The sequence below is a fragment of the Myotis myotis genome, unplaced genomic scaffold (genome assembly GCF_014108235.1).
Source record: "Myotis myotis isolate mMyoMyo1 unplaced genomic scaffold, mMyoMyo1.p scaffold_m19_p_1, whole genome shotgun sequence".
In the NCBI taxonomy this organism is placed as follows: domain Eukaryota; kingdom Metazoa; phylum Chordata; class Mammalia; order Chiroptera; family Vespertilionidae; genus Myotis; species Myotis myotis.
This window is the reverse complement of record NW_023416313.1, coordinates 166,337,122-166,352,531: the sequence shown is the minus strand read 5'-3', so window position 1 is coordinate 166,352,531 and position 15,410 is coordinate 166,337,122. Positions and strand designations below refer to the sequence as shown.

Genomic DNA, 15,410 nt, shown 5'->3' with positions numbered 1-15,410 from the left:
GTAACAGGTTTTGCAAGACCAGTTTCTGGGAAAGGGGCAGTGACTTAATTATAGGTTTTCAAGAATGTACATTAGGTTACTGGCATAAATTCAGATTGCTAGTCCCCCCCGCCCCCCCAAAAAAGAAATGTCTTATTTTCCCCATCAACCTCAGCCACATTGGCATAAGGATTGGTTAAAAAGAAGCCCTTGTGACCCTGGCTGGGTAGCGCAGTTGGTTAGAGCACTGTCCTGTTACACTAAGGTTGCGGGTTTTATCCCCAATCAGGGCACGTACAAGAATCAACCAATGAATGCATAAACAAGTGGAACAACAAATCCATGTTTTCTCTCCCCTCCCCCTCTCTTTCTCAGATCAATAATTTGTTTAAAATAAAGGAACCCTCTATACGTTGGGAAGTGAGCAAGGGAAGGACACCAATATATTTTCTCCTGTAGACCCAGGATCCTAGGACTCTGTCCTTTCCATGCACGTCCCCCCCCCCCCCCCCCCCGCCCCGCCCCATGCCTTCAGGCTTTGAATTCAGAGCTGGATTTGCATGTTGTCTCTCCCAGTATCAGCTGCATTTTTTGGAGTCAGGTATTTAAATTCTTTGACCTTTAGTATACTCATTTGTAAAAGGGGTAAAGTACCTACCTGAAAATGACATTGCTAAGACTGAATGAGATGCTTCCAGCCGGGCCTGGCCATGTACATAGGAGCTGCTCCTTCCTTAAAACCCTGGCTTCCTGCTGCAGCATTCTGAAGTAGGCATTTCTAATGTGAAAGGGTGGCTGAACCTGGTCAAGATTCCTTTTTCTTCATGAACATTTGGGAAATGGAAACAGGCAAGTCTACCAAATAAACTGAAAAGATAGATCTGGATGTAGTGAGCTACCCGGCCACGGCCACGAGGGCTTCTTTTTGACCAATCCTTATGCCCATGTGGCTGAGGTAAACTGCCAAAGAAATAGGGAGGAGTTAAAGGCTAAGGTGGGACGCGAGCAGCGAGGGAAATAAAGGTCTGTTACTATCGGTAGCATGAAGGTTGTCCCACCTCTCTGTATAATTTTGCTAACCAGTGTCACACCAATAAGTTCAATAAAAGGGAAAAGAAAGCTAAAATGCAGGGTTTTTGGTTTTTTTTAAAAAAATAAAGCATTTTCTTTAATTCAAAGTCACAACTTTACATTTTGTTAGAGGGTATTGGAATTTTTGGACTGGAACCTGGATTCTTTGTCCGTTGGAGTCGAAGAATGAATCCACAGACAGAGGGTAGTATAGCAAAGGTGGAAATTTATTAAAGAACAAGTACGGACTCCCCTGTGGGGAGGGGAAAGGGTCCCACTGAGTTCCTTTTCCTTAGGCTTATAAAGGCTGCAGATCTTGGTGCCTTGATATCCCCTCTGATTGGTCACTATTTCCTTAGACTGGCTACTATAGTAACTCCTGGGCTCAAAGGTTGAGCCTCACATGGGACATGTGTGGTTCTCCCCCCTCCTTCCTTATTGTTTTCCTATTCCCTTTGGGCTTTCTTCTTCTGAATGAAGGGCTTCCTTCCCTTTATTTTGTAAATATAGACCTTTTGCTGTTCCCAGCTCCCTCGTTCTATGGAAATGTGCCTCTTGCTGCTCTGCAGCCCTGTGCTTCTTCCATGGTTCTCTTAATTTCTAAAATTTCCTAAAACCTATCTTTTTCACCCCCCAAAATTCCTGTTTCAGTGTTGACAGTTGGTATGAGAATAAAAAACAAAACAAAAACACAACCCAATGTCTGGGAAAGCACTTTGTAAAACTACAGGGTCCTATGTAAAAAGTAACAACTTCGAATAATTACTATTATTATACGCAGCAGCAGCACTGCTCATCTTTGTTTTTACTTCTATTTCAAACCATTTACAAGGAGCTTTTTAGACCCAAGCACTCCAGGGGACCAGTAGGCTCTCACGGAGTAAAGGATCTGATAATGCCTTTCTTATAATACATCGTTATTAAATACCAACACCCTAGTGGGGTGCCTGCACTAGTTATTTTGGCAACACCAGAGGCCAATTTGGATCAATTATATGTGTCTCATCAATTATTGATTAATCATTAAGATGATTCAAACATCAATCAACCAAACAAAAGAGCCCAACCCTCTATGTTATCCTTCTATTTGACTCCAGAGACAAAGTTTGAAATCCTAGGAAAACAATAAATATGAAATCCTGAGAAAATACGCTAAGCCCAAAAGCCATTCTATCTTTTGGTGGCAGGTATTTATGCAAAAATCAGACAAGATAATACCTTGGAGAAGAAGCACTTTGTAAAACTACAAGGTCCTATATAAAAAGTAACAACTTCGAATAATTACTTATCCAGAAAAAAAAAAAAATCATCCAGAAACACAAAAGAATCGGAACTAAAACCTACATTATAAATCCAAAGTAATATCTAAAATCTTTGGAAATTCTTTTATTCTTCTTCTGTCTAAAGTGTCTACTAGAATTGTTCTGCCTCTCTTGCTCTCTGTCTGTCTCTCTCTACCTCTATCTCTGTCTCTCCTCTCTCTAACTGCTCCTCCTTTTGAAAACATCTCAGAGAAAATATTTTCATGAAATAGAATAATAGATATAAAAACTGTATTGTGCGTGTTAATATAGTTTACTAATTTGAACAGTGATCTCCGGGGAATCCGGGGAAGAGCTTAGAGATTTCCATTTGCTTTGTGAAAAGTTTACTATAAGTATTGAAAGCCACATGGCGAGGGCTCAGATTACGCGAGTGAAAGCTTGGGCGGTTGTGAATGCGGAGGCCGGAGACAGAAGCTCTTAGTTCTAACTGCATTTCTGGGGAGGAGGGCGCCAGTGCGTTCACCACTTCCATTAAGGAGCAGCTACTTGTTTTAGTGGAGCCTTTCTCTCAGGAAGTGCAATATATAGAAAGGGCAGAAAAATAAGCAAAGGAGGAAATTTGTTATTGATTTTCCTTTCTTCTGTGAAATTACGTGAGAGCTCAATGGCTCGTAGCAGTAGCTTGGTCAATAAGGCTCCATTTGAGACCATGTTGAAGTTCAGTCTCTCCCTTTCCTTTCAAACTTCCTCTAGTGTCAGGTTCTTTTGTATTTAATTGTCTTCGGTGCTGAGCTACCATGAAGCTTTTTATTCATAGCACCACAGAGAAGGTTATGCTAAAGGTAAACTGTGAAATAGTCTCAGACAATAAAGTTCTGCCCTTCCTTGTTGGTTAAAAAACAACAACACTAAAAACCAAACCTGGCCCTAGCCGGTTTGGCTCAGTGGATAGAGCATTGGCCTGTGGACCAAAGGGTCCCAGGTTAGATTCCAGTCAAGGGCATGTACCTTGGTTGCTGACTCTTACCGGGCCTGGGTCCTGGGCGAGGCTCATGCAGGAGCAACCAATCGATGTGTTTCTCTCCCATTGATGTTTCTCTGTCTTCCCTCTTCCACCCTCCCTAAAAATCAATGGGGAAAAATATCCTTGGGCAAGGATTAACAGCAACAACAACAAAACACACACACAAAAAAAAACAAACCTGAAAAGCCTAGAAAAAAAAAATGAGACGAAGGTGATGGGTAGGACTGCTTATTATAAAGCAGTTTTTCAGCATTAGGGAGTTGCTGGAAGTACCAAGCGTGTTTTCCCCTATGGGAGTGGGGAAGGTTGCTTATGTCAGACTCGCCACGATGTGTGTAGTATAATACTTGCTAACATTAATTGAGCATTTACTGCGCACTAGACAGTACGCTAAGTCTTCATATGGTTTCTGTTCCATAGGGAAGCAATAAGCCGTCTGTGCGAAGCTGTCCCTGGGGCAAACGGAGCCACTAAAAAGCGAAAGGTAAATAAATATTGGTGTGGTTTTCTTCTTTTATGTTTCCCCAACTATGAGAACGATGATATCAAAATAGTTGTTAGGTCATTCCACCATATGACTTAAGGTCCCGAATGGCCTTTATTAGTTGGCATGGTAGTAGAGATACAACTCAAAGTCACTCTGGCCCCTCAGATTTTCCGACTTGTCTTAAATGGTGTTGCCTGGAAGGACAGAGCAGAGAAAGCTCCTGGGGTTCAAGTGAGACCGTCTGGGTTCCAGGCCTGGGTCCTTACCTTCTTTCGAACGCAGTATCTTCTGTGTCTGAGACTCTTTCTTATTCCTGTAAAGTGAAGTTGTTGAACCAGATGGCCAGTTTGGTACCTTCCAATTTGAATATGATCTAATATCTGTATTTTTAACATTTTAGACGTTTTAAACTCCTTGGCTGATTTCAAATGCAAACACGGGTGCTGGCAGAGATGAGATAATAACACATGGGGAGAAGGAACTTTTCATGCTGAAAGAGCACAAGTTTTGGTGTTAGATAGACTTGGGTTTAAATCCTGCCTCTGCCTCCTACTTTTAAAGAACAAAAGTTCAGTTGAGTAAATTTGAAGATCTAATTGGCTTTATTAAACCGGCCAACATCCCGTCGAATAAATAGAGAGGTGCTCCGAGAAACTGTGCAGTATAGAAGGCCTTTCTAGGCAGAAACTGCCAGACAAGGAAATGATTAGCAAAAGAAAAAAAGGATTGTTTCAGGCAAGCTTACCTTCCCTTTGGGAAAGGTGGGGGCCTTACCAGGCAAATTGCCTCAGTTTCCTTTCGGATGCAGAAGGCCCATGTGAGAGGTTACCTCACGGGTACTGACCGGAACATTCCAGATTGACTGATTAAGATTACATTCCTGGAAAAAGTTGAAACAGCAATTGGGTCAGGTATTAAGAGTAGGTTCAGCCCTGGCTGGTTTAGCTCAGTGGATAGAGTGTCGGCCTGCTGGACTAAGGGGTCCCAGGTTCGATTTCACTTCAGGGCACATGCCCAAGTTGGGGGCTCAATCATCGGTGGGGGGTGTGCAGGAGGCAGTCAATCATTGTTTCTCTCTCATCGTTGATGTTTCTCTCTCTTCCTCTCTGAAATCAATAAAAATATAAAATAAAATAAAAGAGTAGGTTCAGTGACATGGGCTTTAGTGCAAGTGCCTCCATTTGGAGCCTGCGGTTTTCTCCTTAACACTACCAACTGTGTGATCTTGGACAAGTCACTTCACCTTTTAGACCCTTGGTTTCCTCATCTGTAAAACGGGAGAAAATTGCACTTACTTTACAGAGTTATATAAGAATTAAGTGAAATGATGTCTACAGAGTGCTTAACACGGCGTCTGACACCTATTAGACTTTCAACAATAATGGTAATTAGTATTATTGTTATTAAGCTATTAACTCTAGGATGTATAGTTGCTTTGAAAAGTCCAAAGGGGACATAAAGGCTCTTAAGATAACTGTCTAAGTCTTAGAAATGGAAACTGTTTAAAAGGGAAGGAATGTTTGGGTATCCTCCGGGCTGACCCTCTCATTTTGCCAGTTACTAAACTGTGGCTCAGAGAAGAGATTTATCTTGAGTCACTAGGATCATGAAGATCAGAGCCAGCTATAGAAGCCAGGTCTTCAGATTCCCACCTTAGAGCTCTATTTCCATACCACCCTGCCTCATTTGTCATCATTCTTCATCATTTTGCCTAGAGCTGAACCCGGTGTAACCCAGGATGACTCAGATGAGCCACATGGTATGGAAAACTCTGATGCATGACTTTGAATTCTATTAGAAAAGCATCCTCCTACTTCTCAGAACCTCTGTGAATAGGATGCTGCAACTGGATGGTCCCAACAAACAGGCCCATTCATTTAAGGTTTTCTCATTTCAGGAGTAGGGAGTCCATACCCCCAAACAAAACAAACCAGGCTATTATTGTTCCAGAAAGTACACCTTTAACAAAAAAGGAAAATTTTGAGTTAAATTTCCTTTGACAGCTAGCATTTACTGAATACTTAGTACATGCCAGGGACTCTTCTAAGCACTTTGTATTTTTTATACTCTTTCCCCCACAACTTAAAAAATTGTGGTGAAATATACATAATATCAAGTTTACCTATTAACCATTTTAAGTGTGCCGTTTAGTGATATTAAGTACATTCATGTTGTGCAATCATTACCACCATCCATCTCCACAACTCTTTTCATCTTCTAAAAACCAAAACTCCACTACCCATTAAACAATAACTTCCCATTCCTCTCTCCATTCTAGTGTGTGTGTGTGTGTGTAACTCTCAAGTCCTTTTGAACATCACAAATATTTAAAGATGGCATCTTAAGACCTGGCTTCCACAGCTTTATGGGAATAAAGATAATAGGCAATGGGAATCACATTGCATCCACCGCCATACTTCCTATCGCCATGATTTGGACTACTCTAAGTACTTCATTTAAGTGGAATCATACGGTATTTGTCTTTTTCACTTAGCATAATATACTCAGAGTTCATCCATGTTGCAGCATGTGTCAGAATTCCTTACCTTTTTAAGGCTGAATAATATCCCATTGTCTGTATATAATGCATTTTGCTTGTCCATGTATCTGTCAGTGGACACTGGGTTGCTTCCACATTTTAGCTATGAAAATGGGAGTCCAAATATCTGGTCAAGTCTCTGCTTTCAATTTTGTGGGGATATATATCAAGAAGTGGGATTGCTGGATCATACAGTAATTCTATTTTTAATTTTTTGAGGACTGTCATATTGTTTTCTATAGTGGTTGTGCCATTTTACATTCCTACTAATGGTGCACAGGCTTTTATTTTCTCCATGTCCTTGTCAACACTTAAAAAATTGTGGTAAAATATATTATGTCCTGTGTGTGTGTGTGTGTGTGTGTGTGTGTGTGTGTGTGTGTGTTTTGTGTTTTGTTTCTGACTAGTTGTAGATCTATCCAGATTTTCTATTTGTCCATGATTAGTCTTGGTAGGTCTAATGTTTCTAGAAATTTATCTATCTTGTCTAGGTAATCCAATTTGTTGGAATTCAATTGTTTATAGTACTCTTATAATCCTTTTATTTCTGTTGAGTCAGTAGTAATGTCCCCACTTTCATTTCTGATCTTAATAACATGAGTCTTATCGTTTTCTTAGTATATCTAACTAAAGGTTTGTCAAGTTTGATCTTCTTGAAGAACCAACTTTTGTTTTTGTTGATTTTCTCTTTTGTTTTCTAATCTCTATATCACTTATTTATGCTCTCATCTTCATTTTTTCCTCCCTTCTGCTAGTTTTGGGTTTAGTTTTTTTTTTTTCAAGTTCTTTAAGCTGTAAAGCTAGGTTGTTGATTTGAGGCCTTTCTTTTTTAATGTGTTTATAGCTATAAATGCTGCTTCCCATAAGTTTTGCTACATTGTGTTTTTCATATTCTTAATCATCACAAAAAAAAACACTTAGACAGCAACTTTTTATATTTTTAATACTTGTGATGTTCAAAAGGACTTGAGAGTTCAGTTAATCCAAACTCTCTCAGGAATTCCTTTTATATAAACCAGGCCTCTACTCCAAATACTTGGGGAGAAGGGAATGTGTGAGAAAAGTTCTGAGGGCTCAGATTTAACTGCTGCATTCCATTTTTAAAATCCTCACTTGTGGATATGTTATTATTGATTTAAATATATATTATTGATTTCAGAGAGGAAGGAGAGGGAGAGAGAGAAAGAAACATCAGTGATGAGAGAGAATCATTCATTGGCTGCCTCCTGCATGCTCCCCACTCAAGACTGAGCCTGCAACCCGGCATGTGGCCTACCCGGGATAAAACCGTGACCTTCTGGTTCATAGGTTGATGCCCAACCACTGAGCCACACCAGCTTGGCTTATTGATTTTAGAGAGAGAAGAAGGGAGAGGGAGAGAGAGAGAAACATGGATGAGAGAAACATCAATCTCTTGCCTCCCATAGGCACCCTAACCTGGGCTCAAACCTGCAGCCTGGGCATGTGCCCTGACTGGGAACCGAACCTCCTACTTTTCGGTGTGCAGGACGACACTCAGCCAACTGAACCACAACAGCCAGGGTGCATTCCAATTTTTAAAAAGGTTTTTATTTAAAAGATCATTTCATCTCATTTGATTTATGTAGAGTGAAATAAAGAAGAAGGGTATGTCTGGGCTTTGACCCATTTTTAACATGAAAAGAAACAAACATTCATTCTGTAACAGAATTCATAACTTAGAGTGTTTTGTTCTTTTTAAAGCCTCCAGTTAAGTTCCTATCAACAGTTCTTGGCAAAAGTAATCTTCAGTTTTCGGGAATGAATATAAAACTGACCATCTCAACATGCAGCCTTACATTAATGAATCTTGACAACCACCAGGTAAGATCATGAATGTCATTTATGGCTTAACATATTATCTATTTCTCTGGAAAGCCTGAGCATAATGAAGAGAATAAAGTTTCAGGCAGTGTGCCTAAAATTTACTAAGGCATAGGGGAGGAAATCTGCCCAGGATTTATACATAATAAGAATTAGAACAGCATTTCTAATCCATCACTGGGGCATTTAACTGCTTGCATACTTGCCCCTTACCTAATTGGCTTTGTAATAAGACCAAAGTGCAAAGAATATAAAAAAATACCATTTGGTAACACCTATTTTTTATATTTTTAAATATGTTTCTATTGAGAGAGAAAGAGGGAGAGAGAGAAACATTGATGAGAGAAAAACATTGATCAGCTGCCTCCTGCACACCCACCCGCTCCTGGGGATAGAGCTCGAAACCGGGATGTGCCCTGACTGGGAATTGAACTGGTGACCTCTTGGTGCATGAGGCAGCACCCAATCTACTGAGCCACACCGGCGGGGCAACACCTAGTTTTGAATCAGTCATTTATTATGCTCCACCAACCCATCCTGAAGAAAAAGCAGTTTCAGCCTGGCCCGAATCGTGAACATTGTTCCATGCACCAAAAGGTTGCTGGTGAAATACCCTGTCAAAACACATACTTGGGTTGTGGGTTTGATCCCCAATTGGGGAGCATACAGAAGGGCAACCGGCTGACTGCAGGTGAGGATTAAAAAACAGAACAAGCAATTTCATTATCAGAATTAAGCACAGAGGAGGGGTGATGTTAGGGTTAATGTTCTAGCTAAGGGAAATTTAAGCAGAAAACATTTTCTTACAAACCTTGAGGTTGAAAGCTTTCTAAAACGTTATTGTGTAAACATAATTTTTTCAACTTTGATGACTTATGATACTGAGTTTTTATTGTTAACCTTATTTCTTAAAGAACAGCATTGCTTGTGTCCTAGTCAGTTTGGCTCAGTGGATAGAGCATCCACCTGCGGACTGAAGGGTCTCAGATTTGATTCCGGTCAAGGGCACATGCCCAGGTTGCTGGCTCGGTCCCCAGTACAGGGTGTGCAGGAGGCAGCCAATCAATGATTCTCTGTCATCATTGATGTTTCCATCTCTCTCTCTCCCTCTCCCTTCCTCTCTGATATCAATAAAAATATATATTTAAAAAAAGAACAGCATTGCTGAAGCAAATGTAAAAGACAGGCATTGAGCTAAATGTGTACCTTAAAATAGGGCACTTTTTACTTGCTTTATATTTTTTAAACTAAATTCCTTGTATCAGGTTATTTTTGTGTGTTAAAGTCTAGTTTTTTTGAGGTCACATATAGGTTGAAATCCTGGCTTGGCTATGAATGAGCAAGTTACCCTACCACTCAATTGTCCTCATCAGTGAAAGAGGTGTAGAGTACCTTTTCACAGTTTCTGAGGGGATGGATTTAGCAATAGTATGGCTCATGGGGTTACTTAGGGGACTAGGTGAGATCATGGATGTCAATCACTTAGCACAGTGCCAGTCACATGGTATCTATTATTATTTACTCAAACATTCTTCTTTGAGACCTTTACATATACTCAGTACTTAATAGGGGAAGCATATTATATAAAATTATAGAATTGTCAGTAACATATAAGTACAGTTATGTACATTTTGATTTCCTTTTTTTTTTTTTTGCCAAAAAAACTCACTTGTGTTTTTGAGGGCTGTTTTATTTTTTAAATTCAAAAGCAGAATTAAATACATTGATCACACAGTAGTATAAACCATCATAGAGGAAAATGCAGACTATGAAGCAGTTCAAAACAGATTCCTGTATCCTTGGGTCCTCAATGGTTATCCAAGAGAGGTGACACCGCTGTTATAATGACAGCAGAACCCTTGGGGCTGCACTTGGGAGATGCAACATATCTGGGTGAAAGGTAAAACATTCTTTCAGTCCTTCAGATGCTTTGTCTTCAAGACATTTGTAGATTTAAAATTTATTTTTAGTTTTCAACCTCGTGTATGGTACCAGGGATGCTCCCTGCTTTTAGTTATGAGATTTCATGGAGTATAGGAGCCCTCGAATTATCTCAGAGTTTTGTAGGGAAGGAAGAGTGGGCAGAGCCGAGCCAATCTGGTGACAGCCTTATGTGCAGAGTCCAAAGAGCATTTTTAAAACGACTTGTTCCACAGGGTGACGGAGGAATGGGGAATTGAGGAAGCATAGGGTCGTGTTGTGTGTGGCAGGGGTTCTAGTTTATTCTCAGCATTTCCTCATCCTCCACTGCCTTTTTTCCCCCAGGCCACTGCAATTAGCGATGATATTGCCACACACCCATCATCTTTCTGGCAGAACCGAAGTAGGGACCATGGGCGTGGGCAGCTTCCACTATCAGTGGTTACGGCAATGAGGTACCTTTGGGAGTGAACCACGTCTTTTCTGCAGTGGTGCCATGGACTGGGGTTGTGTTCAGCTCAGTGCTGGAATGCTGACCAAAGTTAGGATCTCACTGATACACCACCGTTCAAATAATTTTGAACTATTCTGCAGGCCTGGGGGAAATGGCTTGGGGGCAGTGTACAAAAAGATGTGCCTCACTCCAGATGCTTAACCTCGAGAAGCTTTATACATTCCATCAAAAGGGCAACTTAAATGTTCCAGGCATGAAGGCAGCAAAGAAGCAAACTTATGGATATAGCGTGAGAAAAAGATTTTGTAATTACATTCTCCTTTTAAAAAGCTACCCTTTGAAGTTCTAACATAAATACAGAGATATACTAATGCCTCCCCCTCCCTTAACTTCTAAGATATACTTTGGACTGAAAACATAAACAGGTTCAAGCTTACAGATACAGTCATAGATGACAGAGTTTTTATGGGTCAGATGGTTCACATTTATTTTCAGCCACTGAAACTTTAAAAATATAACTAGCCATTCACTTCCAGAAAATGTGTCATAGAACTTCAGAGGCAGGAAATAAAACTATATTAAACACGTAATGCTTGCAGTTTTTAAAACTTACCATATTTTGGGATGACAAAGTATATTTTGGAAAAGCAAGTCATAGGGTTTGAAAATGGTTTTTGTATATTCCGTGTTTTAAAAATTCTAACAACAGACCTCATTGACATACTTTAATATACAGTATTTTAGGGCCTTAAGCAAAAATGTCAGTCTCAGTAGTTTCCATTCTTAGTGTTTCTTTATTCATTTTTACATCTCCTACCACCAACCAGCTCTAACAGCTACTGAAATTGAGAAGAGTAATAAAGAGGTAACGAGGGTTAAAACAAACAAACAGGAAATAGAGACATTCTTTAGTCTCAAATATTTACAGAGTCCAGGCAGGTAATGCAGTGTTTAGCACAAGGAAAACCAGTGTTGTGCCAGGCAGGTGCGGCTCAATGGTTGAGCATCGACCTATGAAACAGGAGGTCAGGGCACATGCCCAGGTTGCAGGCTCCATCCCCAGTAGGGAGTGTGCAGGAGGCAGCAAATCAATGATGCTCTCTCATCATTGATGTTTCTATCTCTTCCTTTCCCTTCCTCTCTGAAATCAATATAAATATATTTTTTAAAAAATTTTTAAGTGGTGCAAGCACAATAAACAGTGAGTGCCACTTTGACTCCTGTTAGAGAGACAACACTGGGGGACATGGCAAACAGAATACCTTCCCCATGTAAAGGTGAGACAGGTGCTTTCTCCATGTCACTGTAGTTCAAGGACTGCCAGGTCTTCTAATTTTGAAGAGGAAAAAAGATGGAAATCTGGGAGTTTTACTGCTCTCTCTAGTATGAAGTATTGGTCTTTAATTAAGAAATTAAAATTATAAGTATGAGCCAAACAAAACAGATCTGTCCCTAGGGCAGCCAATGTGGGATATCTGATTTAAGCAAGCATTTGTAATGTTTATGAACAGATGCAGAAAATGCTCCCCAAATCTCACACTACATACTCATAAGCTTAAATTCCCTCTCCCCACACAAAACCAGGACCAGAATTTTCCCAGAATCCTTTGTTTAGTACCTATTAAATGAAGAGATATATTGTTTTTCCTAATCTCTATTACAATGTATCTCTTTAGTTTCCATTAAATGATTATATATATATAATTATATATATGATTACATATATAATTATATATAAATATATAAATATAAATAAATAAATAAATAAATAAATAAATAAATATATATAAATTATCCCTATTTTCAATTCAGGACTGAGGCAGAAATATTAAGTAATTTGTCTACTTAGAAAGCTAGTAAGTAGTGGAGCCTAAATTTGAATCAGGTGGGTTGGGTCCAGTCTGTGATAAGGTTTATAATAGAAACACAAGTGATTTTACACTCCTAACAGGGGTGTTAAAAATGGTAACATTTTATACCTTCAGTAAAGTAACAAGTATTAATTTCAGTGATCTCTCAGTTCACTGCCTATGTTTAAGACCAACAGACAACCACTAGGAGTCAGTTGCAGAATGCAGGTCTTTCTCCCCCATACAAGCCTTCAAACCCAACAGGGATTGGTTTTCCCTCCCCCTCCTCTTGCTCCCCAGTCAGTCCCAGAGAAATAGAATCACATCTCTGGGTTTGTGAACCTGTTTTTTTCTGTGTCTATTTCCTATCGCCTATTGGCATCCTCCCCCTCCCCCCTCCCAGTACTGTTCATTCACATCACACAGGCAATTGATTACTTACCCACAGACTCACCTAACTGCAGCTATGAGCTGTCTGAAAATGCAGTGAAAGTGAGGCACGCAGGAGGCAGGATTAAGAAGTTGAAATTTTCCCCCCATCTCTCTCTTCCTGCCCACCAAGCTAGTGTTACTTTGATCATCCTTGTCAGCCCCATGTTTTACAGAAAACCACCCCCCTCCCTAAGGCCCCGAGCTGTCATGTTGTATTAGATGTGTCTTTTATTGCCATAATGGAGCAGGAACATCTAGTATCTCTTTATTGGTCATAAGACCTGCCGATACACTGTTTCACTGGCCACAGCCTTCTGACAGAATTATCACAGAACTTTAGAACCTTAATAAAATAACCACAGTAACATGCTCACCTATAGGGCAGGTTTTCCCAGGTTGGCACATTCTCTTATAGGAATTTACTAAATTTAGTTTCCCCAAATTAATTTGCAAATCACATATTTGAAGCTGGAACACTTTCCCTTGCAGTGGTTAAATTTAAATCATAAGTGGCTGCAATAATGAAATGATATAGAATACAGTAAAAATAGTATATAAAGTGTGTATGCATACTAATTATTAGTCAAACAAAATACACAGAACAAGAAATTTTATTATCTCAAATGCTGGTGCATAACCAATGACAAGCTTAATTAGAGGAGGAGACAGAGGGAAACTTCAGAAATTTCTGGATAGGCTTGAAATCTTTAAAGGTTGACGGCTTAACTGTCCATAAAGTCTTTTTTAAATGTAGGGCCTTTCTTTTACTTGACAATTTTCACTTAACAGTTCTTTCATGATGAAGTCCCACCAGTCTTTTCCCTGTAAAGTTAAAGGTAAAACAAAATTCCTCTAGGATATGAAGGTATTAGAAATAGTTTTCTTTATACTTTCACATACATTTTAATGTCTGAATTTGAAAATTTACTGAGGATTTCTTCATTTTTTACTTTTAAAAATAATGGTCAAGATAATGAATTTTCTTGAATTACAGATCACAATAGCTTTATAAATGATCAAGATACATGTACAAATAAAATTTCAGATGCCCTTGGAAACATGTTAAGATGTAATACACATGATACATATTTCTTCTGGGGTTTGCTTATACTTCTGGGATACTAAGAATATTCACCTTATTATTAATACACAAAAAATTTAGCCTTTGCTACCTACAGCTTGAACAGATCACAAAGTGGAATCTTCAAAGTTTTCTCAATAGGCTTTCTGTCCAATAAACTCAAAAGACATCTGGTGTCCACGTTGGATACGTTACTTTTTCTCACGTAATTAGCATCAGTGGGCTCTTGCACTGGCTGGCAGTGTGTCTTGGTCACGATGCATCCTTGCAGAAGCATTCCTCACAGTGGATGTGGAAGTAATTTTTCCCAATGCAAAGAAGATAATCTGGATCAATCGCGAAGTCAAAGCCATAGGTGTTTCAGGATAAACCGGTTTCAACAGTCCTAAGATCCTTTTTCCTTTAACAGCTTTTTTTCCCTTTTTCACAACTGTGCAGTCACTGCCCTATTCTATTCTGAAAAACAAAACCAAAAAAAATTTTTTTTTTGAAGATCAAGTTTTTCATTGGCACGGAACCATTTGGAATAAACCCAAGAGACAGTGGAATGCTGGGTGTCTCCTCAAGTGGCTTCCTCCTCTTTCACCGCATTTGACTAATCTTTGTCAATAATCTCATCACAGCCGAGCTCTTCGGTCAGGCGATTGACCACCATCAGTGAAAAAAGCTCTTCGATAAAAGCCAGCTGATCAAACGGGGTCTTCTCGTAATGCATCTGAAAACCGCCGTCCCCGGCCGCCTCTCCGGCGCTGGATGTTCTCAGAAAGATCTTGTTGGCTTCGTCCAGCGCCACGGAGGCCCCCCGGTAGCCGGGCCCGCGCCGCTGCGCCTCCTCGGGGTAGTCGTAGTCGTCCTCCCAGTCATCGAATTCCTCGGCCTCGAACTCGGGGCCGGCGAACACGGCTGGCAGCTCCCCGGGGTCGGGCCGGCCTGCAAGGCCTCGGTCGCCCGCGGCCGCCGCCATGGCCTGGGCCCCCTCCTCCTCCATCGGGCCTTCCTCCTCGGGCCCAGGCGGGCCCCGGTGGCGGGGGTGGTTCGGGGACGGCTCCCGGTTCCCGCCGCCTACCTCCATCTGCGGAAGGTCGCCCTCGCCGGGCATCACATCCATCTGCAGGTCATTGCTCTCTCGGTACAGCTCGGACAGCTCGTGCATTGCGGCCATGGCGCCAGCGGCTCAAGCTCGGGCAGGGCGTGTGCTGCAGGCTCGGAGCGGCGGGCGTGCGGGTGTGCGCGTGCACCGGCGGCGTGCGCGCCCCCTGCGTCAGGGTGACCCCCAGACGCCGCCCCCCGCCCCGCGCGCCGCTCGGCCCGGCCGCCCGCTGTTTCACGGGGGGGTGCCTGCGTGGCTTGGAGGTCTGTGTTTCGTCCGATCAAACGAATGTTTAGAAAGACTGCGCTTGCAAGAGCGTTACTTTGTCTCCGTGTCACCTAACAGTGTTGCTGCTTATGATGCTACAAACTGGGAA

The 15,410-nt window shown here is 41.0% G+C and overlaps 2 protein-coding genes across 2 annotated transcripts in view; one reads left to right on the top strand and one right to left on the bottom strand.

Moving 5' to 3' along the window:
- SHC4 (SHC adaptor protein 4) overlaps positions 1-15,410 on the top strand; it is a 112,688-nt gene that overhangs the window by 51,848 nt on the left and 45,430 nt on the right. The window contains exons 3-4 of the mRNA XM_036300798.1: positions 3,760-3,823; positions 8,088-8,207. Coding sequence (XP_036156691.1) covers positions 3,760-3,823; positions 8,088-8,207 — 184 coding nt within the window. The remainder of the gene's footprint in view (positions 1-3,759; positions 3,824-8,087; positions 8,208-15,410) is intronic.
- EID1 (EP300 interacting inhibitor of differentiation 1) lies at positions 13,457-15,194 on the bottom strand. The gene has a single exon (XM_036300808.1). It carries the CDS (start codon positions 15,104-15,106, stop codon positions 14,540-14,542), a length of 567 nt encoding a protein of 188 aa, XP_036156701.1. The 5' UTR covers positions 15,107-15,194; the 3' UTR covers positions 13,457-14,539.